The sequence below is a fragment of the Artemia sp. Qi Xiang Cuo genome, chromosome 12 (assembly GCF_049724085.1).
Source record: "Artemia sp. Qi Xiang Cuo chromosome 12, ASM4972408v1, whole genome shotgun sequence".
NCBI lineage: Eukaryota > Metazoa > Arthropoda > Branchiopoda > Anostraca > Artemiidae > Artemia > Artemia sp. Qi Xiang Cuo.
Window position 1 is genome coordinate 36460429 of NC_142805.1, and position 27907 is coordinate 36488335.

General features: G+C 37.6%; 1 protein-coding gene and 1 pseudogene across 7 annotated transcripts in view; one reads left to right on the forward strand and one right to left on the reverse strand.

Moving 5' to 3' along the window:
* LOC148946071 (E3 SUMO-protein ligase PIAS2-like) overlaps window positions 1-27907 on the forward strand; it is a 122656-nt gene that overhangs the window by 14175 nt on the left and 80574 nt on the right. For 6 of the 7 annotated variants that reach the window (XM_089098056.1, XM_089098055.1, XM_089098058.1 and 3 more), the window contains one exon: window positions 26362-27209. In XM_089098056.1, the coding sequence (XP_088954182.1) occupies window positions 26379-27209 (831 nt within the window). In that variant the 5' untranslated portion in view covers window positions 26362-26378. Of the gene's footprint in view, window positions 1-13565; window positions 13770-26361; window positions 27210-27907 lie in introns of those variants that run through there. The other variant, XM_089098057.1, reaches the window with a different exon arrangement.
* On the reverse strand, window positions 23761-24801 carry LOC148946072 (uncharacterized; annotated as a pseudogene).

Here is a 27907-nt window from a genome sequence, read left to right on the forward strand (position 1 = left end):
TATTATTGTTTTTTTTCCCCAGAGGCACTTCATATGGAAGGGGTTGTCGTAGAAACTTCAAAGGGGGATCATTCGATTGGAAATCGAGAGTTCTTGTGTCCTTTTTAATAGTCGAAAATGATTGGAGGGCGACTAGCCCCCCCCCCCACGCCCACAATTCCCCCACAAACATCCAATCGAAATTTTGAGATAGCCAGTTTGTTCAGCATAGTTGATTTCCAGAGAGAAAATATATTTTTGAGGGGGACACTCCCCCACAACCCTAAGAGAAAGGATTTTAAACTACACCCTGCGGGCAAACCAGGCTTTTATAGAATGCGTTATCGTAGAAAATTCAAAAAAGGCTCAATCGGTTAGAAATTAAAAGAGCTGGTGCCCTTTTTAATAATCGAAAATGATTGGAGTGTAACTAGCCCCTCCCCCCCCAGGCCCATCATTTCCCCAAACACATCCAATCAAAATTTTGAGATAGCCATTTTGTTCAGCGTAGTTGATTTCCAGATAGAAAATATATTTTTGAGGAGGGCACTCCCCCACAACCCTCGGGGCAAGGGTTTCAAGTTATCCCTGGGGCCATATAAGGTTTTTATAGAAGGTGTTGTCGTAGAAACTTCAAAAAAGACTCATTTGATTCGAAATTGAAAGATCTAGTGCCTTTTTTAATAGTTGAAAGTGATTGGAGGGCAACTATCCCCCCCCCACGCCCATTATTTCCCCAAACCCATACAATGAAAATATTAATAACGCCAATTTGTTAAGCGTTGTAGCTTTCCAAATTGACAATATGTTCTTTAGGTGGACTCCCCGCCAAGGCCCTCAGGGCAAAAGTCATATGTTATACCCTGCGGCCATCTAAGGTTTTCATAGAAGACGCTGTCGTAGAAACTTCAAAACAGGCTCATTCGATTGGAAATCGAGAGTTCTAAGGCCTTTTTTAATAGTCGAAAATGATTGGAGGGCAACTAGCCCCCCCCCCTAAGCCCCTCTTTCCCCCAAACCCATCCATTCAAAATTTTGAGATAACCATTTTACTCAGCGTAGTTGATTTTCAGAAAGAAAATATATTTTTGAGGAGGACACTCCCCCACAACCCTCAGAGCAAGGGGTTTAAGTTATGCCCTGGGCCCATATCAGGTTTTATAGAAGCTGTTGTCGTATAAACTTCAAAACAGGCTCATTCGATTGGAAATTAAAGAGCTAGTGCCCTTTTTAATTGTAAAAAGTGATTGGGCTGTAACTAGCCCCCACGCCCACCAGTTCCCCAAACATATCCAATAAAAATGTTCACATCGCCATTTTGTTCAGCATAGTTGATATCAACCGAGAACCAAAAATCTCAAGGTCGACCATCCCCCACCACCTACAGGGAAAGGGTTTTAAGATGAGCGCTGGGGGCTTAGAAGGTTTTAATAGGAGGTATTGCCGGAGGAACTTAAAAACATGCTCATTAGAGTTGAAATTCAAGGGCTAGTGCCCTTTTTAATAGTCGAAAATGATTGGAGGGCAACTCCCCCCCCCCCCCCCACTCCCATCATTTCCCCAAACACATATAGTAAAAATTTTGAGATAGCCATTTTGTTCAGCGTAGTTGATTTCCAGATAGAAAATATATTTTGAAGAGGATACTCCCCCACAACCCTCAGGGCAAGGGTTTTAAGTTATGCCCTGGAACATATAAGGTTTTTATAGAAGGCGTTGTCGTAGAAACTATAAAGCAGGTTCATTCGATTGGAAATTAAAGAGCTAGTGCCCTTTTTAATAGTCGAAAGTGATTGGAGTGTAACTAGCCCCCCCCCCCCCACGCCCATCATTTCCCCACACACAACCAATCAAAATTTTCAGATAGACATATCGTCCAGCGTAGTTGATTTTCAGATAGAAAATTTATTTTTTAGGAGGATACTCCCCCATAATCCTCAAAGCACTAATTTTAAGTTATACCCTGGGGGCAAATAAGATTTTTATAGAAGAAGTTGTCGTAGAAACTTTAAAACAGGCTCATTCGATTGGAAATTAAAGGGATAGTGCCCTTTTTAAAAGTTGAAAATAATTGGAGGGCAACTAGCCCCCCCCACGCCCATCATTCCCCCAAAAACATTCCAATCAAAATTTTGATATAGCCATTTTGTTCAGCGTAGTTGATTTCCAGATAGAAAATATGTTTTTGAGGAGAACACTCGCCCACAACCCTCAGGGCAAGGGTTTCAAGTTATGCCCTGGGGACATATAAGGTTTTTATAGAAGGCGTTGTCGTAGAAACTTCAAAACAGGCTCATTTGATTGGAAATTGAAGGGCAAGTGCCCTTTTTAATCGTTAAAAGTGATTGGAGTACAACTAGGCCCCCCCCCCCCCACGCCCATCATTCCCCCAAACACATTCAGTCAAAATTTTGTGATAGCCATTTTATTTAGCGTAGTTGATTTCCAGCTAGAAAATATATTTTGAGAAGGAAACTCCCCCACAACCCTTAGGGCAAGCGTTTTATGTTATGTCCCTGGTGCCTCTAAGGTTTTTATAGAAAGCGCTATTGTAGAAAATTCGAAAAAGGCTCAATCGACTGGAAATTAAAGAGCTAGTGCCCTTTTTAATAGTCGAAATTGACTGGAGTGTAACTAGGCCCCCACCCCCCCCCCCACGCCGATCATTTCCCCAAACACATCCAATCAAAATTTTGTTCAGCGTAGTTGATTTCCAGACAGAAAATGAATTTTTGAGGTGGAAACTCCTCAACAACCCCCAGGGCACGGGTTTGAAGTTATGCCTTGGGGAAATAAGTTTTTTATAGACGGTGTTGTCGTAGAAACTTCAATAGATGCTCAATTAATTGGAAATTCAAAGGGCTAGTGCCCTTTTTAATAGTCGAAAGTGATTGGAGTGCAACTAGCCCCCTCCCCCCGACGCCCATCATTTCCCCAAACACATCCCATCAAAATTTTGGAGACATCCATTTTATCAAAAATAGTCTTAATGTTTGAGAAGGTATCCTTTAAGAGAGACAACTCCCCCACATTCCTAGGTACGCGAGCGGTACATAGAGGCTTCCCCAGATCCTTTTTATTATATTTGAGGGAAGAGATGTTTGTCCACACTTTAGAGCTGTCTTACTTAATTGAAAATTGAAAGTTCTTGTTGACTATTTAAGATACCAAAGAGATTGGATGCCCACTAGCCCCCCCTCCTCGAAGCCCTACATGCATCAGATAAAAATTTTGAGAAAGACATTTTGTTAAAATAGTTCAAAGTTCTGATAACAAAAAAACTCCCGTGTCGACACAGCCCACCAGGGCCCGGGGGTAGGCGTTTTAAGTTATGCCCGGGGGCATAACTTATTAAGGGGGGCTTATAACTTATGGGAATGGGTTTTGTATGGGAAGAACAAATAGGAAATCTATTATAATTATCAAACTTTAATGTTGAATTATATACTCTATGGTAAGTGTACAAGTACTTTGGAACACCAATTCTTATTTAGTTCAATTCTAAACAGTGATGATGCTTTTGTGTCTGCAAGTGAAATGGTTTAAACCCCCTGGTTGAAGCTATTTTTCAATCTATGTATTAGTGTCAGTTGGTTTCCACAAGTTATGCAAGCTATCTATTGTTCATATATAAGGTTTTTATCATATAAGGTTTTTATATATAAGGTTTTATATAAGGTTTTATATAAACCTTATATATAAGGTTTTTATCAAAGAGGTAATCGTATAGACTTTGAAAAAAGCCTCATTCGATTTAAATTGAAAGTTCTAGATCTGTTTTTTTAAGTCAAGAATAATCGGACAGTAAGGACCCCCCCCCCCTTCCATGCCATAAAACCTGAAACTTTTTGCAATCCAAAACGAACAAAAATTAATTAAAAAAAAACTTTCCGAAATATATTCTTTTAAAAGAAAAGTAAAGGCCTTTTTAAACTTATACTCAGTATATACGAATAACTGTTAAAATTCAAACTCAAAACGACTAGAAATTTCTATTAAAGAATAAATGAAACCCAAAACGAACAAAAATTAAAAAAACAATCATAGCAAAAAACATACAACAAGTAATAATATAAATGAACAAATAGATCTTAAAGCGAGTAGTGCTTAGATTGAATATGAAAATCAAGCTTAAAACGAAAACTAATGTTTTGCTATAAAAGTATAAATGAAACTTAAAACGAACAGAAATTAAATAAACAATCAATGCGAACAAACATACAATGTATATTAATGTAAATGAATAAATAGATCTTAAAACGAGTGAAACTTAAAAAGAATATGCAAGTCAAGTTTGAATCGAATAAAAGTAACTACAAACAAGAGTTTGGGTATCGCCTCACTGCAGGCCTAAAACCTAATGCGTCATTAGCGCTTTACTGAAAACGAATTATGAGCTTTTAGCAATTAATATCATTATGCATCAAATATTCAGTTTAATTTGTTAGTTCTTTTCAAGATTGGTCAAGACAAATATAGTTTCACTACAACAAAATTTGGATACTCCCCCTTCTTTAACTGTAAAAACCTAAAGCCGTCTGCGTCATTGGTGCTTCACTGAAAACGAATTACTCGTATATTACAAATTTATTATTTTCCAGTTCTTACAGAATTGAAAATGAAAATAAAAATTACAATTAAAAAAAATCTTGAACTGATGGATCTTTCAACAATTAATATCATCATATATCTAATATTCAATTTGATTTTGTTTATACTTTCCAAGACTGTTCAAGACTCATATAGTTTTGCCATTTTCTTTAACTCTGTCATTTTTTCCAGCTAATCGTGTTAGTTTGTTGTGAAAACATTCTATGGCTTCTAGACATTTCTATTTCAGCAAAAAACTGCACCTCAAACTTTATGGAACATGTATTTTCTTGCATGAAACACAAAAATATAATAAAATCTTAAGTTTTAGAGTGTTCCACCACTCGCAAGCAAGTGCCATTGGTATTTTTGAATCTACATGGTCAATTTAGGGGGTGGAGAGTAAGCTAATTCTCATAGCAGCCCCATTCCGTCGTGGTATGATTCACATTTTCAACACCTGGCGTCCGGACTATCATATAATCTACCAAGCATACAACTACCACAAATCAGTATCAATAAATAAATGAAACCCAAAACAAACAAAAATTAAAATAAATATTAGAGTCAAGCTCAAATCGAGCATAAATTGATATGAGTAGGGTTCAAAACCTCTATGCTTTCTAAAAGCCAGAAAATAATTTTTACTTCACTGAAAAAAAATTCAAATGAGTTAACTGAAAAAAAATGTGCATTGTCAATTTAATATACATATGCTGATATTTATTCCCTAAAATCTTAAATTTTTGATTTCTTAAAGTTACAAAAGTGAAAACATTTCAAAGAATTGTTTTCTGTAAAGCGCCAATGACGCAGTAGGTTTTAGGCTTCTGCAGTGAGGCGATACCCAAACTCTTGTTTGTAGTTATTTTTATTTGATTCAAACTTGATTTGCATATTCTTTTTAAGTTTCACTCGTTTTAAGATTTATTTATTCATTTACATTAATATATATTGTATGTTTGTTCGCATTGATTGTATATTTAATTTCTGTTCGTTTTAAGTTTGATTTTCATATTCAATCTAAGCATTACTCGCTTTAAGATCTATTTATTCATTTATATTATCACTTGTTGTATGTTTTTGCTATGATTGCTTATTTAATTTCTGTTCGTTTTGGGTTTCATTTATTCTTTAATAGTAATTTCTGGTCGTTTTGAGTTTGAATTTTAACGGGTATTTGTATCAACTGAGCTTAAGTTTAAAATGGCCTTTACTTTTATTTGAAAAACTTATTTTTCGGAAAGTTTTTTTTTAATTAATTGAACAAAAGGTTGTGTCACTTTATTGATTGTTGTATTGCTAGATGATCAGATGCAGATAAAGTGAGTGTAACAAATGTTTGATTGGGCTTTCTTGTAAACACGAAAAGCTTTTTCTTGTATCCTTTTACAATCCAATGTGGCAAGAAAGGAGATAATTTACGCAAAGGGAAAACCTAATAATTGTAAAACTACTAAAGAAAAATTGTGGAAAATCTTGGTTTTCAGATATAAATAAACCTAAGATGGATCCAAGGGGCAAATATATTTTCCTTTTGATGCTGCAGGATTAGTGAAAATTTTACCAGCCCAGGGTTTTACAAAAGTTAAACATGGTTATAAAATTCTTTGTTTTTCGTATTTTGGTTACCATTGGGCCGAGTTGCTCCATACTGACAGTTTATTACCCCGAACTGTTGAGTTTTTTTTAGTTTTCGTCGATGTTTTGAAAAATAGAAGCACACTGTTATAAATACATATAATTTTCAATGAAACGGAAATGATGCAGTAGGTTTTTCGAACTATTACAGTTAAGGGAGGGAAAAGGGACAGTGGGACAGTAGCGAAACTCTTGTTTGTAGTAGTTTTTATTTGTTTAAGTTTGACATGAGTATTCAATTTAATTTTACTTGTTTTAAGATTTATTTATTCATCTATATCAGTATTTGTTATTTTCATATTTGAACTGATCTTTTAATTTATTGAGTGTGAATTATTATCGGAGTTATTTCTGCTAATCTTGAATTTAATATCACTCTTTACTTTTCTTTTAAAAACTCCTTTTTTCATTATTCTTTTTTCATTGAGTAAAACATTGAGTAAAATCAAAGTTCGCTTTTATATGTTGCAGAGAAGCGTAAATTCTTACTATTTTTAATAACGAAATACAACTTCAATTCATATATATCTTATGAAAATATTGCACGCCTTGAAAGTGGTGTACAGCTTTGTGGTTCGTACGAGGCGTACGTGCAATAGGTCGCAGATTAAAGGGTAGTCTAGCAATCCAGACATGGTGGCTGCACAGGCGTCGGTGAAGTTGTGGCTAGAAATTTGGCACAAACATGAGAAGTCAGGATGTGGAATAGTAAGCCAAATTAGAATTCTTACTAAACACAAGTTTAATAAAGTGCTTGACGCCAATGTACATAGCCAAAGAACCTAAGCCCGTCTCTAATTTATAGTAGAATGCTTATTTCACTTCAGAGTTCAAAGCGCCTGATGTAATTTATTGTCGAATTATGAATAATAGTTAGATTCTATGTTCTTTGATTAGTTTGATTATTTTTCAGCTTCACCGTCTCTTATTTGTCAAGCTGTTAAAAAATAAAAAAAAGTATATTCCAAAAGTTTGCCATAGCATTTGTGAGTTACATCTCTCTTTGGGAGGAGATGTTCTTCCGCCCAATTGTCCCTTTGTTCCACATGTTTTTGTTTACAAGTTACATTCCTGAGTTGTTTTAATGTGGCTTTGGTCTTTCTGATATTAAAAAAAGGGGAACCTGTAGAACAGCCTTCTTCATATATATTCCAGTAAAACTATGAAAAAAAAAGTCCAAACCTCGGCATTTGAGCAACAGAAATGGTTTTGGCACAAAATTTTCAGTAAATTCGCTTAATAACCTATAAAATTGTTCAAAATCGCCTGTGTAGAAATACCCCCTTTTTTCAGAAAAAAAGGGGGGGGGGGTCTTGAATTTCAATTTTTGCAATAATTTTTGGATTGAAAGGTTGTTCCTATTTATCCAAGTCCGGGGAGATTGAAAATGACATCGGAATCGAAAAATCCCCTTATCGAGTACCTCATGTTTGCCCTAAGCGAGGTCAAAAAAGGTAAAAACACTATTTGTGGTGATTTAATCTGAACAGCATTTCACTGAAATTTTATCTTCGCAAAATCGAACTTAAACTGACGATGCCTCTCTTTTATTCTAAACCCGATTTTGTCGATAGTCCCCCGTTCACAACCACCCCCTCTTCCCGAATTTATATTCAGCGCGCAGTGGCCGCTACCTTAACTTCAAACCCCGCACAAATATAGATTGTGCCATCTAGTGTCATCTGAAAAGCAGGTTATAAACTAAGATTAATATGCTTGCTGGTAAGAGTCGATTCTGAAAATGCTTAGACGCATTTCATCTCGCATTTGCTGACGCTATTTTTAACGGTTTCGCAAGTCGGTCAACCATCAAAGATCATGCCCATCAGAATCGAAAAAGGAAAAGAGTGCCCTACCATCATTTTCACTTCTACCGCGAAGTTTACTTGGAAGAAAGAAGACTTTCTCTCCAACTCAGACAATAAGTTGAATATCATAAAGATGATAGCTGGTAAACTTGTGGAAGCCAAGTGACAAGTACAATAAGCCAAAGATGATGCAGACGTTTTAATAGCAAAAACCGCACTCGGTTCAATTTTTAAAGTGGAGATCTGCTTGATTAGAAATAATACAAAATTGTTTGTCTTGCTGATGCAGTATACAAAACCCAAGCAAGCACTCCTTTATTTCTAGACTGGATTTTTAGGATGGAGTTCTACCTACTCTGCACATCTATTACTTGAAGAGGAAGCTACCATCAGGGGTTACAAAGTCACAGTTGGTTGACCATGTCTTTTCAGGATGTGACACTACTTCGCGATTTCACGGCGTTTGCAAAGCTTCAGTGCTTAACACCACAGCTGATGCCAGGTTTTTTGAAGCTTGTCAGATCTTTTACTGCTCTCCAGTAAACAGGTAAGAACTGATTGCGGCAGGTGACAAGGCTTCTCTACCCTTATACAGAGCTAGATTCGACGAATCCTTACCTGAAATCTGATCCAGTATGCTCATATTAAAAGTAGACAATGTGACTGGTTTTGTCCTCCCCGAATGCTGACCGCCCATGCCTGCAGCTGCAAAATACCAGTACCTGCGTTTTTGTTTTTTTTCAAGCGACAGCTCTAATAACTGAAGACTGGGGCCTAGAAACTTTCGTTAAACGGTTGTATATTCATTATGACTGATATACCCCCTGCTACTAAAAGGCTTTTCAAACTGATTCATTGCAGCTGTAAAGGTGACTGTGATAGTCTGTGACGCACTTGCAAAAGGTGTAACTTTTTAGAGCAACACTATAGTTTGTAGCTAGTGCCATAGAACAAGCTGCTTCAACGTTTCTTTGACCATTATGATCTCAATGATCAATGTGACTAACCCAAGTTTTGTGCTTTATTCAATAGCGCTTTAGTCAAAATGAAGCTTTGACTGTTTCAGAGTCATAATAATCGAAAAAGAAATTGTGATTGAAGTGTTCCTGTTTTTCTTTTCTTTTTTTTTTGCTTTAGTTTTTGCTTTTCATTCTTTTATTTTACAGTAATAACCGAATTTGTCAAACCCAGGAACGAAGTTAAAAATGACAGTCTTCCGATGTTCTCGTCGCATCCCATGGAAATGGGGTACTAGATGATGGGATATTTAAATTTGTGATGTCATTTTCAGTCTCCTGAGACTTATGATGAAGGAAACGACCTTTCAACCAACTAAAAACTGCACAAATCAAGTTTTTGATTTATCAGCATCTCTGACCTCGATTAGGGTGGAAATGGGGTATTAAATGATGGAATTTTCTAATTCTGACGTCATTTTTGGTCTCTCTGGACTCGAATTAATAGGAAATAACCGCTCAATCCAGAAAATATTTTAGATTCAAAATTTGAGATCAAATTTCATTCTTTTCCGTGAAAAAAGGGATATTTTTGCACGAACGAGGTCGAGCGATTAAGCTAATTTTTTTCAAGATTTTGGCATGAAAAGCATCTCTGTTGCTCAAATGCTGAGTCAAAATCATATTTGTTTTGTAAATATAGTTCTTGAGCTCCATCGTTCACGAAAGCCTTTGATTCTATAGCAGTATAATGTCAGGGGAGCTTTTGATTTCGTAATTTATGCACAGATTTTAGGTATGATGTGGGATCGAGTTGCGCGCTCTTCTGTTGTTCGGTCGTTGTTCGTATTACTCTTCGGTTATGGGGCAGCTAGGTGTCTAACTAGAATTGTTGCTACTAATTTATCTCTAATTTTAGAGGAAATTAGAATTGTGCCGGAATTAAATAAATCCCAACTATAATCCATATTGAAGTGTCAATAATTCAGTACAGGTTAGTGACTCTTTGGCAACAGCTTTAGCTAAAAGATTGGATTCCTTTGATTTCACGATCCTGTATACAAATTTATCACTTAATTTAGTCTTGGAACATCTAAGCGATTTAAGGTAATTTAAGGATAAAGATTTCAAAAATATTTACCCATCCTATTTAATTATGGAACCTTGTTATGGTACAGGTCAAAAAGATTACTTTTATATTCAAATACTATTATTTCTGATAATGATAAATTAGTTTTAAAATATATAATAATGTTGAGGATTTCGATTTTAAAGTAGGCTAATTAATTTCCCTTCCTAGAAAATAATATACATTCAAACATCAAATACTCAGTCTTTTACTCACAATTATTTAGGTATGCAAGAATATGCAGTAATTATACGAATTTAAGGAAACAGATGTTAAATTTTAAGCCACAAACTGATCTCGAGAGGTTTTTCCGTGAATAAAATAACTTGGCAATTCAAAATATTTAGTTTTCAATATTACGAACATTTAAGTAAATACGCAAAAAGTTATCAAATAATATTAATTTTTTTTTTCTTCTCTTTGTTTCTCTGATTTGGGTTCTTTTATGCGTATGGTAAATTGTATCCACGCCATCTTGTAGGGCTGTTAAATTATAATAGTTACCAACAACCAATAAAGTAATTCATCTTCTAACCCACCTGAGGTTTCTTGAACATAGGACTGTTCTAAAAAGTTTTGTGAGAATTCACTAGTTTTTACCTAACTAGGATACACTAATCTCCTTTTGTTTGTGTTTTTTGATGATTTCATTAATATGCATGTATTTCACAAGATTCACCTATCACAGGGATACAATTAAGAATTTATCGTAGGTGCGCCACTATGCCTGGGTCAGGTATTTAATGCGCCGAAACCCATAAAGGAGAATTGCCCACTTTGATCTAATTTATCACTTTGATTAGGCTTTTTTTCTTTTATTTCAGTCAGAAGAGACTGCTATAATTAGTTTTAGCCCTGGTGTGACCAACGAGTGTATATTTCTCTGAAGAGCCTTGATTGATGGTGATCACTTCGGAATAACTGGTTAGATGTCAGGTATTTTTATTTTGAGTTTACGATGGTTTATATTTATTAACTACGATGTTGCATGTCCATCGATCTTTCTTTCTGGTTGATTGTGTTTGGTAGTACTGTTTGTCCTAGGTGATTGGATGGGTGAGTAGGGTCAAGGCCTCGTTCAAGTGCTTGTCTTTCTGAAACACTAAACTCTTCTTCTTCTGTTTCACAGCAGGCGGGCTTTTCAGTCGATACTATTTAGCCCTTTTCCTTTTGCTTCACTCTGTGGGCTACAGAGCTACTGGCGTGGTTGTCTCTTATTTGTTAGATATTCTCAGATATCTTTCAGTAGATCTTTTGACTCAAGGAGTTCAAATATAAGGTGATAAATGTCGATTTTTATGATCTGTGTGCAGGTATAGATGGCTAGGCTCTTGGCTGATAGTGAGTTTTTTTGTTGTTTGAAGCGATTTGACTGTTTAAAATGCAAGGTATGTTGTGCAGACATCAGCATTTTACATTCAAATAGACAGTGGTCAATTGTTTCATTATTCATATTACAATACATGTAGAGATGGAACAGGGGAAATGAACCACTTTAATTGGGAAACTAGTACGAGAATGCAAGAAAATTTAGTCTATTTGTTCCAGAACGAATTCTATGATAAATTTTAAAAAATACTTATTGGGAAAGGGGGAAAAGATAGGATTATTTTTATTAAACATACTATCTGATAGTCTCCATCGATATATATCTCTAATGGGGATTAGTCTCCCTCTTGGCTGGTCGATATTTATAGCATTTTTTGCTATTTCATCAACCTGATGATTACCACTTATACCAGAGTGGCTAGGAATATACTGAAGATAAGCTCTTATGCCACTTGAAGCAAGATTATCTATAATGCTAAGGGAATGATAAGTGTCAATATCTAACTTATACTGAGGAGCTGAAGACATCAACTCAAGGCTTCATAAAGAGTCGGAAAAAACTATAATTTTTATTTGAATTGCAATCAGAGGTTGGTTTTCCTTAATGTGTTCTAATGCCATGATTATAGCATTTAACTCTGCAGACATTATAGATACATTATTATACAATCTCTCACCCATTGCAATTTTCAGGTGAGGAAGGAAAGCACCACTTGCTACCTTTTCATTCATTTTGGACCCATCAACAAAGATTTGGAAATGGTTTTTATAAGTAATTGTATTAAGTTCAGCAAATTTTTTCTAGGACGAAAGCGATGGGGGTTAAATCTTTAGTCCACTTTGAGAAATCAGTATTTATTATGGGGATTGACCAATTCCATGGAGGGGATTTGGGGAAAGTAGGTGCAATAGACTTTGCGGGTACAGGGAACTTCTTCTGAATATTGGCATACTCATCTGCAATGCCTCTATACATGGCTGGATTTCTTAACCAATTATGTAGAGTGTGTAAGCTATTTGATTCAATTTTTGTAAGATGTTTTATCAAGAGAAAGCTACGTCTCTCCCTTATTGTTGTTAATCCACTCTCCATAAGCAGAAACTTGGTGCTTGTGGGTTTCCTAAGACCAAATATGAGACGTATTATATCATTTTGTATTGTTTCAATTTTTGCATCTTGGTCTTTGCACATGCACCATAGACGATGAGCCCATAGTCAATATGGGATCTTATATGTGGTTTATAAAACTGGAGTAAGGTTTTCTCCTTACAGCCCCAGGGTGTGGAAGGAAGTCTTTTTAATATACTTGTTTTTCTATAGCATTTTTTTATTGTGTTTGAACTGTGGAGATTGAAGTTAAGTTGCTGGTCAAGCATAAGACCTAGGTAGTTAATATGACAATCTTCTGGAATAGATGTTCCATTTAGAGTTAGTCTTGTATTAACATGGTTTCGCTTTCGGTGAAATTGGATTATTTTTGACTTTGTACGTGCAATGGGTAAATCTGAATGTTGATAAAATTTTCAAATTCGAAAATTGACTTTTGCGGCTTTGACTGTGCAATCTCAAAGGTGTTGCCAGATGACCATAGTACCAGATGATCAGCATATTGTAGATTCGTGGGGGGGAGATTCATGTCCCAGAAATATATGTCAAAGAGGAGGCAGCTCAGGACTGCTCCCTGAGGAAGGCCTTTGGTTATTGTCTTTTGAGGTGATGAGGCTGAACCTATACAAACAATGGAACTTCGCAGTTCTATGAACGATTTTATAAAATATACTAGCTTGGGGGGTAGTCCAAGGTTTGAAGTTTATTTAAGAGGATTTGGTGGTTCACATTGTCATATGCCCCTTCAAAATCTAGGAAAGCTGCGACTAGGACATTATTTTTTGAGAATGATTCATTTATTGCATTTGTTAATAATATGAAAGCATCTGTTGAGTAATGGTGTTTCCTGAAACCAGTTTGAGTGTGAGGGATCATATTATTTTTTTCAACAAACCAGAGGAGTCGATAATAGATCATTTTCTCCATTATTTTCCCCATCACAGGAGCAATCATTATGGGCCTTTAAGACTCATGGTTATTTTTGGGTTTATTATTTTTTAGGATTGGTAGGAGGGACGAACATTTCCAAATATTGGGGAACGTAGATGAAGCCAAAGCATGATTATAACAATTTAGAAGTTCCTGTTTGTATGAAGCGGTCAGATTCTTTATCCATGTAGGGTGTATATTGTCATAGCTGCCGCTAGTCTTGGTCCTAATATGATGTATTGCATTATTCATTTCCTGGATTGAAAATGGACTGGTTATATACTCGGATCCTGGGCGAGGTTGGTAACTAGGGTTCATAGAAATTGGGGATGTTTTGCTGCAATTGTGTAATGTTATCTTATTAACAAAAAGAGTGGCAAATAGCTTAGCTTTTTCATTATCATTGTCATAATGGGTATTATTATGTATAAGCTCATACAGGAGTGGGTTGGGGGAAGTCTTTTCCCCACAGATGTGGCTTACAACTTTATGTATAATTGGCTCATGTGTTTCTCTGAGAGATTATTGACAAAATTATTCCAGTAGTTATACTTAGCATTTATTATAGTCCCTTTTAGATTAGATTCTGTTTGTAATTTTTGTAAATAAGTAGTAAGTGATGGTTTTTTAGTAATGTTCTCCTAGCATGCCTTGTTTGCTCTCTATTTAACTTGTCACTCATTGGCTGATACTTCTTTACCAACGTGTTTAGGAAATCTTTTCCTTTGTGTTGTCAATTGGATAGCATGATGAGCTATATTTGCGAGTAAAGAGGCCAAGATTTTAGCTTGTGTGTCTGCTGTAGCGTTTGACATGCATGAATGTTTGGTTAAACTTGTAATTTCATCATTTAGCTTATTTTGGAACATAGCCAATTTGCTTTAGTGTTGATATATTTGGAGGTATGTGATAGAGTTTCAGCAGGTTTATTTAGAGAGCAAACTATGGAAAAGTGGTCAGTACATTGACTATAAATTTTATTTATATGAATTTTATTCAAAATATTTAATGACACAATATGTAGGTCCATTGTAGAGAAACTGCCACTTTTGGGGTTGAAATATGTATTCAGGTTTGGAGGGGTAGCGACAGCTAAATCAATATTATTTGAAATTAAACGCTCAATGAACTTACCAGCTTTATTTGCTGGTTTATTTCCCAACAAAAGGCTGTGGGCATTAAAGTCTCCACAAATAATTATGTTTTTCAACATATTATGAATATTCATATAACTGAAGAAATCCATGGCATCTGTAGTTTGGCCATTAGGGTTGTAAAAGCTTATTATGTAATTTTTTGTATTATTCAGCCAAACACTGATACCAATTGCATCAATATCATTTACAAAATCATGAAAGTTGATGCCACAGAATTGTAGATTATTATTAATTAATAAAGCTACTCCACCTCCTTTTCTCTCTGATGATCTATCCTTTCTCAGGATAGTAAATCCCAGAGACTTAATTTGTTGATTTTGGGTTAAATGAGTTTCCTGGAGGCAAGCAATTTCAATGGAATTATTATTCATAAAAGATATTAGTTCATTTAGCTTATTTTCTGTAAGTGATCTTACGTTCCACTGGAGTATTGATGTGTTGTGTTGTTGATTTAATTTTCATATGACTGTATATCTATGTTCAGCTTTGTTAATAGTAGAGCAAGATCTTTTTTTTTGCTTGAATGAGCATATGATTAGGGATGTAGATTTTTGCCAATTCAGCAATGATTTTTTTTTTCTGTTGTTGTTGTATATTCATGGTCTGAACTACATTGCAGTTTAGAATGAATAAGTATATATTTGGGGTTGGTATGTTTGGTTGTGCATCCAGTTTGTCAATTAAGGGTTCAATTCAGGGTAGTGTTTCTGGTTTGTTTCTTGTTGTGAGGGGGTACCAGGCCGACCTAATCTCACTAGGCAAGGAGGCTAGCTGCCTTAATGATTCCTTTTGATAGAGATGTAAGCTGGAGGGCTTAAAGGATGGTGTTTTGTAAGGGGTACTTGATGCATTGGGAGTTTTGTTTGATTTCAATATAGGTTCTATTTGGTGTGATTGGGAAGTATTTGCTTCCATAGCTGCAAAAGGGTATGGAATGGCCTTCTCTGTTGCTATTTGGAGTGCAAGGGCTCTTGTCTTATCTGCAGGGGGTTGTGACTTATTGGTGGATTCGTATGAGCCTTCAAAATTGGCACATGTAGGCTGATTGTTGTTGTAAGTTTTCAACTCTTTTGAATGGGAGCCTTTACAATTACTTCAGTCTAAGAGAATTTCATTGCATTTATTTGTTGTGTGTTCCAGTTTTAGAAACTTCTGACACCGGATAGGCTTTTGCTTCGATTCCTTGTGTGGTTCGGTTTGCCCAAATGGGAATAACTTTTCTGGGATATTAATTTTTTCCATCAGTGTAAAAAAGAAAGATTCAATTGTTTTTAGTCAATTTGGGTTGGGTTTGCCCAGTTGGAGGACATATTCAACAGGGACTGCATTACCAGTCCTATCTGAGAGCCCTGCTTTTAAATCCTGCATTAGTATTTCTAGGGGAACATTATAAACTACTATTATTGTTGGGGATTGTTTTGGGTTCCATTTAGATGAATTAATTGGGGTATTCAGAAGAGATTTTAGATTAAGTATTATATCTGCTGATTTCTGATCTTGGACAGCTATTATCAAAGATCCATCACGGTGAATGTTAAGAGAAAACATTAATTTTGACATTTTGAAAATTGCAACCCTTATTGTAGTAATCTTTGTTATTTCAAAGGGGGTTATTAGGAGTAATTTTGAGGTAAATTTCTAAGTTTTTGGGTAGGAGAATCTTGGACAGGGGGAGGGGAAATACTTTTGATTGAGGACGTTTTTTTCCTTTTTTTGGAGCTACGAGAAAGGAACACTTGAAACCCAATATAATCTATGGTAACAATAGCTCCAACACTGATCATTGTCCTATTCTCAGAATTTGAGCTTTCATGTGAGCTTTGTGATAGAGAGCTTGACCAGCCAAGATGGGGCATAAATGGATCAATTTCATTAGTATTTAGGGTGGGATCCGGAGTTTTTTTTTTTTAGGGGGAGTTCTTTGCATTGCCTATTGAAATAAGCTTTAATCTAAGCACGAAAGGATAATGCTATGATACAAGACCGTCTGCACTCCTGGGGGGAAAACTTCGCCGTCCACAAAATAAACACCACAGTATGGCCCTGAGGATGATTTTGAGCACGATTGGTTCGGTACAGCTACTGATAAATCGAGACAATTACTCACAAGAAATTTATTTTTAAATTTCTTAAAGTGTTGCTGGTACACTAAAGTAGTGTTACACTAAAGTAGGATAACAGTTTTTATTTCTTCTTCTTCTTCACCGAATTACTTTTAGGATCGTGGTACCTTAAAACTTAAGAACCTTAAGGTTCGTGTTCTTTTGAAAGAGGGTGACTCAAGTGAGGATGTTTCTTTACGTAAAGGAATTAAGCAAGGTGTTATAGCTTCCCTGACATTTTGCATTAATAGTATCCAATGAGGAACAGGAAGTCGTACATTTTCAAACACACTGGTGCGTCACTTCTGGGTTTTGCAACTGATTTTTGAATATGTCTTGGTGAAGGTCGTTCTTAGAAAATAGTTTTTGCTGACTGTAATTAATTTAACCAGATATTGGTCTGCGATTAAATGTAAATAAATCAGCTGTTTTTTTGTTTGTTTATTGATCTGGCGTGGTTTCTATAGTAAGGCTAGTTGAAATTAGTGCAACACAATCAAATTAGGCACCTTGTCCTACCGATTGATTTTATTTTTCGAGAAACGCTAAATTTGCTTCTTGACCATGCTTAAAAAACACGATCGCGTAAGCTGGAGTCTTTGCAAACCAGAGAAATCCAAGCCGAAGCATATGGTTCATCTTTTTAATGTGACTGCCTTCTTTCGTATGTTGTGTCTGTCTCGCTTTTTGAAGATATTGAATGCCCAGCATCAGAAAGATATCAGGACAGTATTTTTGTTTTTTAAATAAATACAGTATCCGCTAAATGGGCCATCTTTTTTTTAGAAATAACCAAATTGTTGCAAAATATGGTGTTGTTGAGCCTTCTGATGAAGTTTGGGAGGCTATTTTGACCTCTGAGAAAAATTAGGGTTTTGGTTCCACGAGTGTGTTCAATTTGTAGTGTTGGTAGTAATTGTTTTTCTATGTATTGTATTATTATAATCCAGTATTTTTATTACACTTATTTCTTTTTATTTGGGTTCTGTCTTTTCTTGTAGGTTATGAGATGGATTATTAATAAAATTCATTCATTCATTCATTAATGATTTTGGCTTGATTGTACCAATCATCCTGTGGAAAAAATGTCCGGTTCTGATTTTGAAGCTTGCTTGTGTCCTTGAGCATATATAATGTACTTGCATTGTGGTATGGGTTTTATTAATTTGGTTTTGAAAGTGAATATGGCCAATTTAGTAATGAATTGATTCTTATTTCCAGGGATTATCCTTCAGATCGTACAAAACTGAGTCAATAAAATTGTTTGAAACAAAAAAGCGCTATGTTTCATTATGTGCGTCTTTTAACCTCTCTAGGTAAAGGACTTCGACGTCTTGACATCAGCGACTCCTTTTTCAACATTTGTTTGAAATATATCCTTATAGATTATACGAAAAAAGATGATCGAACTTTTTAAGTAAGTAAGTAAGTAAATTTATTGCCCGAAAATTCACTTGGAATTAAAATCAGAATCAGAATCATTTATTAACATAAAAGCTTTCGTAGTCAGGGTTTAAATCCCGACTAAATCGCGCTATTATTTACAAAGTAAACAAAGACACAAAAAAAATTAATACACATGTCACTTATTGTAGACAGAAACATAAAAAGGCACAAACGAATTGCTGAAGCGATTAGTGCGACACTTGGGCTGGGCTAGCTTTGTTGCTTTTGATCTTGTAGTTACTTTTTTTGTGAGCATTGAGGGTAATATATTTCTGTGTTTATCACTTGTCAGAAGAAACTGGCCAAATTTACAGATAAGTTGAAAACGGCGGTCGTGGAGTGACGGCAAATTTAGTTGAGACAGTGCTGATTCGTAATCGGTGTACTGACCAGACAGTATGGCCTTCACCGCTCTTTTCTGGACTGATTCGAGTACTTCGCTCATATAGGCAGTGTTCTGAACCTGTGGACCCCATACAGGGCACGCATACTCTAATATTGGGCGAATATATGTCAGGTAGGCTGTTTTCAATTGCGGCACTGAAAAACCAAATCTTCGCATCAGTAAAAGGGTACGCATGGCACAGTTCGCCTTTTTCACTACCTCTTGGACGTGGAGGCTAAACGAACAGTCAACGCTGAACGTAACACCGGGAATAACTGCCGACGATACGCTTTGGTATGGTGGAGGGGGGCACTGAAAATCCCTTTTGAGAGGGTTAAATCGAAGAATTTTGGTTTTCGTTTCGTTGATTCGGAGGCTGTTTTCAGAACACTGGTCTCTAAAGTTATCGATAAATGATTCACTGAACTGGGGAACGGTTTGAGACTTCACAATGAGGTATTTTAAGAGGGTGGAAAGGTCATCTACGAATTTGAACCGTTCGTCAAAATCGGCAAGGACGAAGTTGATCACTGCCAAGAACAACAATGCAGCGAGTTTAGTGCCTTGTGGCGCACCACACTTAAGCTCAGACCATTCCGAATCAGTATCACCCGGGTAGAGACCATATACACTCTGTAGTCGGTCGCGTAAGAAATCTATTATTAATAAGAGAATATTTCTGCAAGCTCCCATAACCTTCAGATTGTTCACTGCAGTATAATGGCGTATCAAGTCGAAGGCTTTTCTATAGTCGGCTAGGAGGAGATCTACAAGTGTGCATCCTTGGTCAAGCCATTCAACAATAAGGTGATACAGACGCACAAGATAAACAGTTGTACTACTACCTTTCAAGCACTCGTATTGGTATGGATCAAGAGAGCCCTGGACTTGTGACATAAGTTCACGATATATAAATGATTCCGCTACCTTAGAGAGGTTCGGAACTATCGAAATTGGGCGGAGTTGGTCGCAATATTTTGGGTTTTTCACTTTTGGAATGACGCGCACATAAGCTCTCTTCCAAACATTGGGGAACACTTGTTCGCGAAAACACTGGTTAATAATAGAGCTGAGTGGCTTTGCAAGAAAGATGGAGAACTCGCGTAACAACTTGACAGTGAGTTTACCAGGGTAAGACACACAGTTTATTTTCAGTTTCTGAAGTTCCTTAAAGACGGCATATTCAGATACTTCACATATCTCATCAGTCCCGGTGTCAGCAATGATACTCTCAATTTCTGAGTTTGTGATTGATGGGTATGTGGTGCATATGCCGGTGAAAAAATTGTTCACTTCAGTAGCTGATGTCAGTGTGCCGTAATCTTTGAGTAGTCTCAGGTCCTTTGGCGTTGATTTCCCTGCAAGGGTTTTGACCGAAAAGTGCCATTTGTGAGGGTCAGTGTGCAGTAATGGCGTTATTTTCTCTTTTACATACTGTCTTTGGGCTAGTCGGTTTAACTTCACAATTATGTTACGCAAACTGGCTGCAGCCGCTTGATCTCCAGCTTTGTGGAGACTACAGCGAGTTTTTATCTTCTGCTTGAGTTCGCAGGTGATCCATGGTTTGTCAGTGTCACAAACTGTAATAACTTTTATTGGAAAAAATCATGGAACTTTTCCAACAGAAGGCTGTTCAGTTTGCTGACTTTGACATTAATATCGGCCTCTGCACAAATGTCCTCAAAATCGTAAGTACCAATCCAGCGACCGAATTGAGCTATTGAAGACATTGTGATGGGTCGAATTGTGGTTTTTGTTTGTTTCGGTCGTGGGATACTTGCTTGTGCTTCCCAGAAAATTATAAAATGGTCAGAATTCTGAAGGGGACCTAGATATCGGGGAGCGTTATAAAGATCTGCCAAGTTCGTAAAGATCATGTCAAGAGTACTGCCACTTTGGTGAGTCGGAATGTTCACTACTTGTTTCATATCCAAAACGCTTGAGACCCACTGACGACTGGTCTGATTGAAATCGCCAGCAATCACAAACGCAGGGGAAGTGTACTTGTGGCGCATTCTGTCGACGAACACTTGTATGTGCTCAATAAGTTATTTTCTGTTCCCAGCGCTGTCTGGATAGTACACTGACGCAACTAATAAACAGGAGAATCTTCGTGACAGATGCGCCGGTCTGCACTCCACCCACACAATCTCATGGCTCAAATCATTGGAACTGCTTAACAGTTTTGATGGTAGGTCGTCACGTATATAAAGTCCTACGCCACCTCCGCGACGGTCAATGCCTTGGTCACGTCGAGTGTTGAGGTAGTTTCTGTAACCTTTAATCCGTGCAGTTTCCTCAGTAATGTCCCAACACTCGCTGATAATTGCAATGGGTACTTTATTTTGCTTAATTAACACCTCCAGCTCGTCCATTTTATTGTTCAAAGATCGAGCGTTACACATTAGCATATTCGTAAGTTTGTATTTTGCTGAGAATCGCTCCGGACGCAAATTTGGAGGAGTAGGTTCCGAAGCACTGCAGTTAACATTCTCTATAAGCCAGGGAACAAGTAGGGGTGGAGTATCGTGAGGAGGAGCGCAACGGATTACGACTAGGTTACTCGTCCTCGTCGGCCGGTCCTTTGTCTTTCTCCTGCGGGAGATATGCACCGGGATTCTCATTTGGCGTTTCCTTTTCCCTCCTCGTTTGCCACGGTGGGTTCGCTTATTCAAGCAGTCCGATAAGCGAGAGCACTCTGGTGGCTCTAAGTAGCGAGCTATCTCAGTGCGCACTGGTGGTTTCTTTAAGAGTCCAAATAGCCACAAGTTACAAAAGGTAGATGGTGCCACTGATAAATCTGGTGATTGAATCTTCATTAGGGCCGGTTTTTCGTATTTAATTTGCATGATGATTGCACTAAACAAAGTCAGGAACAGCAAGTCTTAGGTTACTTTCACTATCACAGCAGGAATCCCGATAAAAATAGCACTGGACTAGCTAAACTAAGAAGTCGGAGGCAGCTTTTTCAAAGCGCTCTCATCGCCATCTACATCAAGGAAACATCAGGGAAACCTCAGGAGCAAGAGATCACCGGGAGCAAGGGAAGCGTCGAGACCTGCTCGCCTGTTCCCTGCAATTTAAGGCTAATTAACCGGCAGGTACCAATACGGCACTTTCGGCAGGTTCTCTCCCCTCTTCTGCTTGATCCCAAGCGATCCACGCAGTCCACAGGACTTCACTAAATCAGAAGAAACATAAACATATACACACGCTGATTTTAACCTTTTTTTTCGCCCGAAAACCAAACTCACAAACAAGAATGGCAACGCTGCGCGCCCAAAAATCACGTAATCAGCGCGTGCGCACCAATAGACACACCTGGTTCCTAGTATATGGCTCCTCTTAACTGGAAAAAAAAATATTCACTTACTTGGAAAGTCACAATTATAAATCTGGTTTCAAAAAATATCCCAAAAAAATATCCAAATCTTATTCAAAACTAGTGAAATGACAGAATATATTTTCCTTAGTTATTACACCCATGGTTGCCAGTCCAGCGAAGTATAACAAAGGCAAAAGAAAAGAAAAGTCACACTAGGGAACATCACCAAACATATTTGATGTACATTAGCAAAACTACTGGGACAGGATGGCTAGCAACGGGTTCGCTCTTCCCTTAGCGTTTTTCAAAAAATTCTCGGCGACACGGTTAACACAGACTGTTGGATCGGATGCACCATAATTACGCATGATATAGGAGTTACTCCTCCATGGTGGAAGCCTCAGAAGGAACTTCGTGAATCGAAAAAACAGAACTTTTATTTTTGCCCACTGAGGGGACGACGGGTATTTTCAAAAAGGTGCTATATACAGTACATGTGAAAGGGCAATGGCATTATACAGCGACGCAAGATATTTACGGCAGAACCAATGTCTATTACCAATAATTGACCCATACAAGATCTGGATTTTCACTTATACGTGGCGTATAAGCAGCGTCCTAGTGGAGTGGAGGCTTCGAACGATTGGTAAACCAAAGTAAGTAATGCTCTCAGATGGTTTCACAACTGAATCGCCCAGTGGATTTCTTCTTCGCACTGCTCTGCATTGAAAAACAAGATGGCAGATTTCGACACATTAAACGACAAACCTACGTTATTGCATTCCCTATTCAACACATCAAAATTCTTCTATAGTCGATCAGCGGACCTGTTCAAATTAAGCAAGTCGTCAGCATAAGTCATCAAAGAAGCATCTGTCCCTTTTGAAACTCAAGAAGTAGCTACTTGGGCTTGTTCCGGTAGAATACTATTGGTGTACCAACTGGTAGACACTACTGAACCTTGCCTGACTCCTTTATGGACCGGTACAACAGCGTATTCCACCGGATTTGAGGGCATTTTGATTTGCGCTCTAAGGTTATTGTACATATAATATAATACTCTGACAAAGCAAAATTTAGCTCTTGTTTATACGCTTCTAGGAGGATTTGCGCGTGCACCGACGAGTAAAAAGTCCGGCTCACATCAAAAGAGCCAATAACTAGTGGATCACCCGTTGCCTCAGAATCAGACAAAATAGCAGTAAGGGTGAACAGAGCATCAGCGCAACCGAGCCCCACCATAAAACCAAACTGGTGGTTTGGCATTTGGCAACAGTGTCTAACGTTTGACAATATAAGCATTTCTAGAAGCTTGCATAAAACTGGCGACACAGTAATTGGGCGATACGAGGAGCATAGGTTAGCTGGCTTCCCTTTTTTCTGGATGGGCGTAAGTTGCCCTGTACAGAAAACATAAGGTACAAAACCGACTACGAATATTATCTGGTACACCAATGTTAACATTTCATACAAAAGACGAGTACCATTCACAAGGTGAATTGCACACAAATTGTCAGCTCCACATGATTTTTCTTTTTCAGCCTATAGGTATTTGCAGTTACATCCGAAACAGATACGGTAAAGTCCGGAAAACTCGATTTTTATAGCACAGATTCAAGTTGTTCGGTATACGGTCTAGCTACACTGGGATTCGGGGCACTAAGATCGTTCGTAAAGTAAGCTTGCCAGTCATTTGAATCATTAGGCATGGACTTAGGCGTGTTTGGGCGATCTTTCATGCGGTCTTTCCATAAACGACTTGGATCATTAATTACTCTCTTTGTATAGTCATTTTTCACATTCTTGCGGTGCTGCTTGAGAGCTTTCTCAAATTTACGTTTTGTGTTTACACGAAAACAATTCAACACACCGAATTTAGGACGGCCACTTTCCCTCCACACTGAGAACCAGAACTGAGCATTCTGATATTTTTTCACTAGCTCTTGATTCTTTGAGAACCCCCGAACTTCAGTACCTTTACGAATTTTCCTAATGGGAATAGTATCATTTTCTGCGGTTAGTAGTGCGTGGGTGATTTCAGCACAGAAGGTATTAACCTGTATTTTAGTTTCCTGGATATTCCTGTGTACGTTGGCTTGTAGTAGACTAAATGGCACGCTGATCTTCTGAAGCGTCGTGTCCAGCACTGTCCGATAAAGCGGGAAGTCGAACTTTGACCAATCTTTTATTTCATACCACTGAGAAGTACTTTTGACCTTTGGGATACACACATTAACACATGCTTCAATTGGGATGTGGTCGGTGGAATGACTTCCCGTTAGTACGCTCACTGTTTGGTGACTTTTTGCCACTCACGTTTGGTGTGCATGCCACGTGGTCTATAATGGAGACTGAACCACAAGTATGTACAAATGTGAAATCTTTGTCTTTTGGGAGCACACGATACCGACTTTCAAGTGCACTCAGGATCAGCTGGGACCCAGGAGACGAGTCGTCGACTAGATTACAGTTGTAGTATCATATTATAACGCTTTCCAGTTTGGACAACATAGTAGTCTTGAGGCACTTTGCCAGAGCTCGCACTGCTTTCGAGAATCGGTTATCCGATTCTTCGTCGCTGTAGTTTGTAGGAAGGTAGACATTGACAATCCCCAGATTCCCAACCCTTATAGCCATAAAGTTTTCAGCTGCATGAAGACTCTCAGAATCAACGACAGAACTACATACGATCGCTAGTCCACCAGAGGGCCTCCCGAGTTGACGAGACTTGGCTGATAAAAAATAAAATGTATGATTGTCCGAAAACTTGAGTAGGCTGAGGCTAGCATTTGTCACTAAATGTTCTTGGATGTAAAAAATATCGCTACGCCAACATAGTTCTTCAATTACAGGGATTCTGTAAGACACACCTCCATTCATATTCCAAGACACAATCTTAGTATTCTGTTCATTCATCGGAGCGTTTTTGTTTTCCGATTTGCTTTTTCAACTCAGGGCATTGCAATGACTGACATGTATGTTTTGTCGATTTACATGTTGCACATCCAATTGGTTCCGTGCATGGGGTACTAGCATTCGACTTATGGCCTTGGACACCACAACGTGGACAAATCTGGGGAGCGGAGCACGCCGCTCAAACGTGACCAAATTTCTGGCAATTAAAGCACCGTTTTGGGAGGTGCACAAATTCTTCCATCGGAAAATGTTCAAAATCTAGTTTTGTTGGGCTTTTCATAGCTAGATCTACATGATAATGGGAGGAAAAATACAACTAATAGGTTTGACTAGCACCACACCGCTCTGCCCTTTCACAACCTGAAACACAGGCTTTCACCGTGTCAGCATTACATGCAGTTGCGATGTTTTTGATCACGCCAATAAAAACTGGGGATTTCACCTTAGCTTCTACAGTTTGTGATTTCCGGTTGATAGAATAAGCAATGCTGTCTGCCCTGTCCTTCGTTTTAACAACAAGCCGGCATTCAGATCGGTTTCTATTCAATTCAACGTCATCGACCGATTGGTCTTCTCCGCACGTGCTCGTAAGAAATTGTTTTCGTTCTTCTGGCGTGTTAGTGGGGGGTGAGTTCTTCAGAACTACGGAATAAAGTAGTGGAGAATGTCTATCTGGGGTGGGATTAGGTTGCCTTCCGTTACTTACAGAGTTGCCGGGCGGCCATAGGAGTGGAACTTGATTGTAACGCTCGAGAAAACCCGAGAACTGCCGTCGCATTTCATTCACCGACGATATAACAGATGCACCTACTTCTGCTCCACTGGCCGGTGCTTCTTGCAGATCAAATATAATGCACTAGGGGAGTTCTATCTGTTTTTACCGCACCTTTCAAGTAGCTTAGCAATATCCACTAAATTATTCTTATCTTGCACGCATTTCGTAAATCGATCACCGGTTTTGGCCTCCTTTGTCAACAATTCTTTTGCCTTTAAAATCGAGTCTATCAAAAAATTGCACAGCTCGTTTTAAAAACATCTTCCTTCTTTATTCCGACAGCTATTGATCGCGATATATAGTTCAACACGGCATTTAGCATTATAGTTTCTCCCATGCTTGAAACCGGTTTAACCCCAATAAACAAGGGAAGTGTCAGCCCTCGTTCAACCTGATTCCCGCAGTTTAAGGGAGATTTCCGGCAGGTACAACGGCACTTGCCACGGGTTTACTGCCTTTCTTCTGCTTGTCAATTAGGGTTACATAAAAAACAGCTTGGCACACTATATATATTAATGTTCAGAAATTAGGTCGGTAGATCAGTTGACACACATGAAGGTTAATACAAATATGTCAGGATTATACGTCACTAATCCCTATTGCGAAATTTTTGTTTTCTTCACTACAACTTATTGAATTATTAATGTCCATATAATATCCAATTTTGATGTTGACACTTTGAATTCTGGAAACCTAATGAGCTTCCGATTATGTTGAGGCTTCTCAAAGTTGTCAACATTTCTTGAACAATAAACGTATAAGAAAAAATTATTTTTCCTTTTCAGATACATTATCATCAAAGATGTCCGATCAGGAGCTCCGGTCTATGGTCTTAGCATTTCGGGTGTCGGAGCTTAATATGCTATTAAGTTTTGCGGGTAAAACTAGTGCCGGAAGAAAACAGGATCTGCAGCAAAGATCCCTTGATTTAATAAAGGTGAAAAATCCAGCAATCAATGCTAAAATAAAAGAACTTTATACAACACGAAGGAACTTCGAAACTTCAACTTTAGAAGGACAAAACGCCTATAGTAAAACTCAATCGCACGGTGGTCAATCTGCAGCCAGTCAATTTCTAACTCAGACTGACGTAAAACTAAAAAAGCTTCCCTTTTATGATGTCCTGGCTGAGCTGATCAAACCAAGTGGTCTTATTCCGTCTTCTGTCGATTGTTTTCAAGAAGGGCTGATTCAATTCCGTCTCACACCCCAACAAGCTTCTGAAATTGTTTCAAATCGAGATTTAAGAAAAAGTGATTCGTATCCTGTTCAAATACAAATTCGATTTGCATTATTTGAAACCACAAGTGAACAAGATGACTGTTTTCCAAGCAATGTTAGTGTAAAAGTGAATGGAAAAGCAGTTCAACTTCCAAACCCAATTCCAACTAATAAGCCTGGTGTGGAGCCAAAGCGCCCACCAAGGCCTGTTGATATTTCACCATACTGTAACTTATCTCCCATTGGATCTAATTCTATTGCTGTTTCTTGGGCTCCAGAAATCTATAAAAATTATGTTGTAGCTGCTTATGTTGTCAGAAAGTTAAGCTCGCAAGATCTTTTGCAAAGAATGCAAAAAAAAGGTACATGGCCTATAGACTATACAAAGGGTCTTATAAAGGATAAATTAAAGGTAACTTTTGAGATATTTTCGCTGATTAATTTATTCCTTTGTTATACTTTTTTAGCTTGAGCTCGAAATTTTTCTCAATATCAAAGTAACTCCTTTTATTTCCGAACCTACGGTTGAACTAACACTGAAGGTCTAAGAAAAAAAAATAGCATGTCTAATTTTTATTGGGGAAAGCTAGCTACGCCCATGCCTCAGATTGTGATACGGGAAAGATCAGTTAAAAGTAAATATTTCTTCTTAGAATTGGATTCTTGTCGTTATAGAGAGAATATTTGCTCTTCGGTTTTTAAATTCTTGGGTGGAAGCTTCTAGTGCAGAACCCTTCCATCTCCTTTGATTGAGCCCTTGAAAGCCAGTGAAGTGATGTTTCAGTGGAATTCTGAGGTCTTATTCATTTGCTGCTTTTATTAACTCTCAAAAAACCAACAAAGAGAAAAATCTCTAAAAAAAAAACAAACAAACGAGACTGTGGCCAGTGGATAGAAAAGTAAAAAAACATAAAAAAAAAAACGCGTATTTTTCGCATTTATAAAAACAAGGCGTCTTCAGCACGAAATACAAAAAAAAAAACAAAAAACAAGATAAAACTAAAAACCAATAAAACCACCACCAAAAAAAACAAAACAAAAATGTACACTCGGCGCAAACTAATCCACGTAGGGAAAAGATGCTAAAATAGAGTTACTTCAGTGAGGACA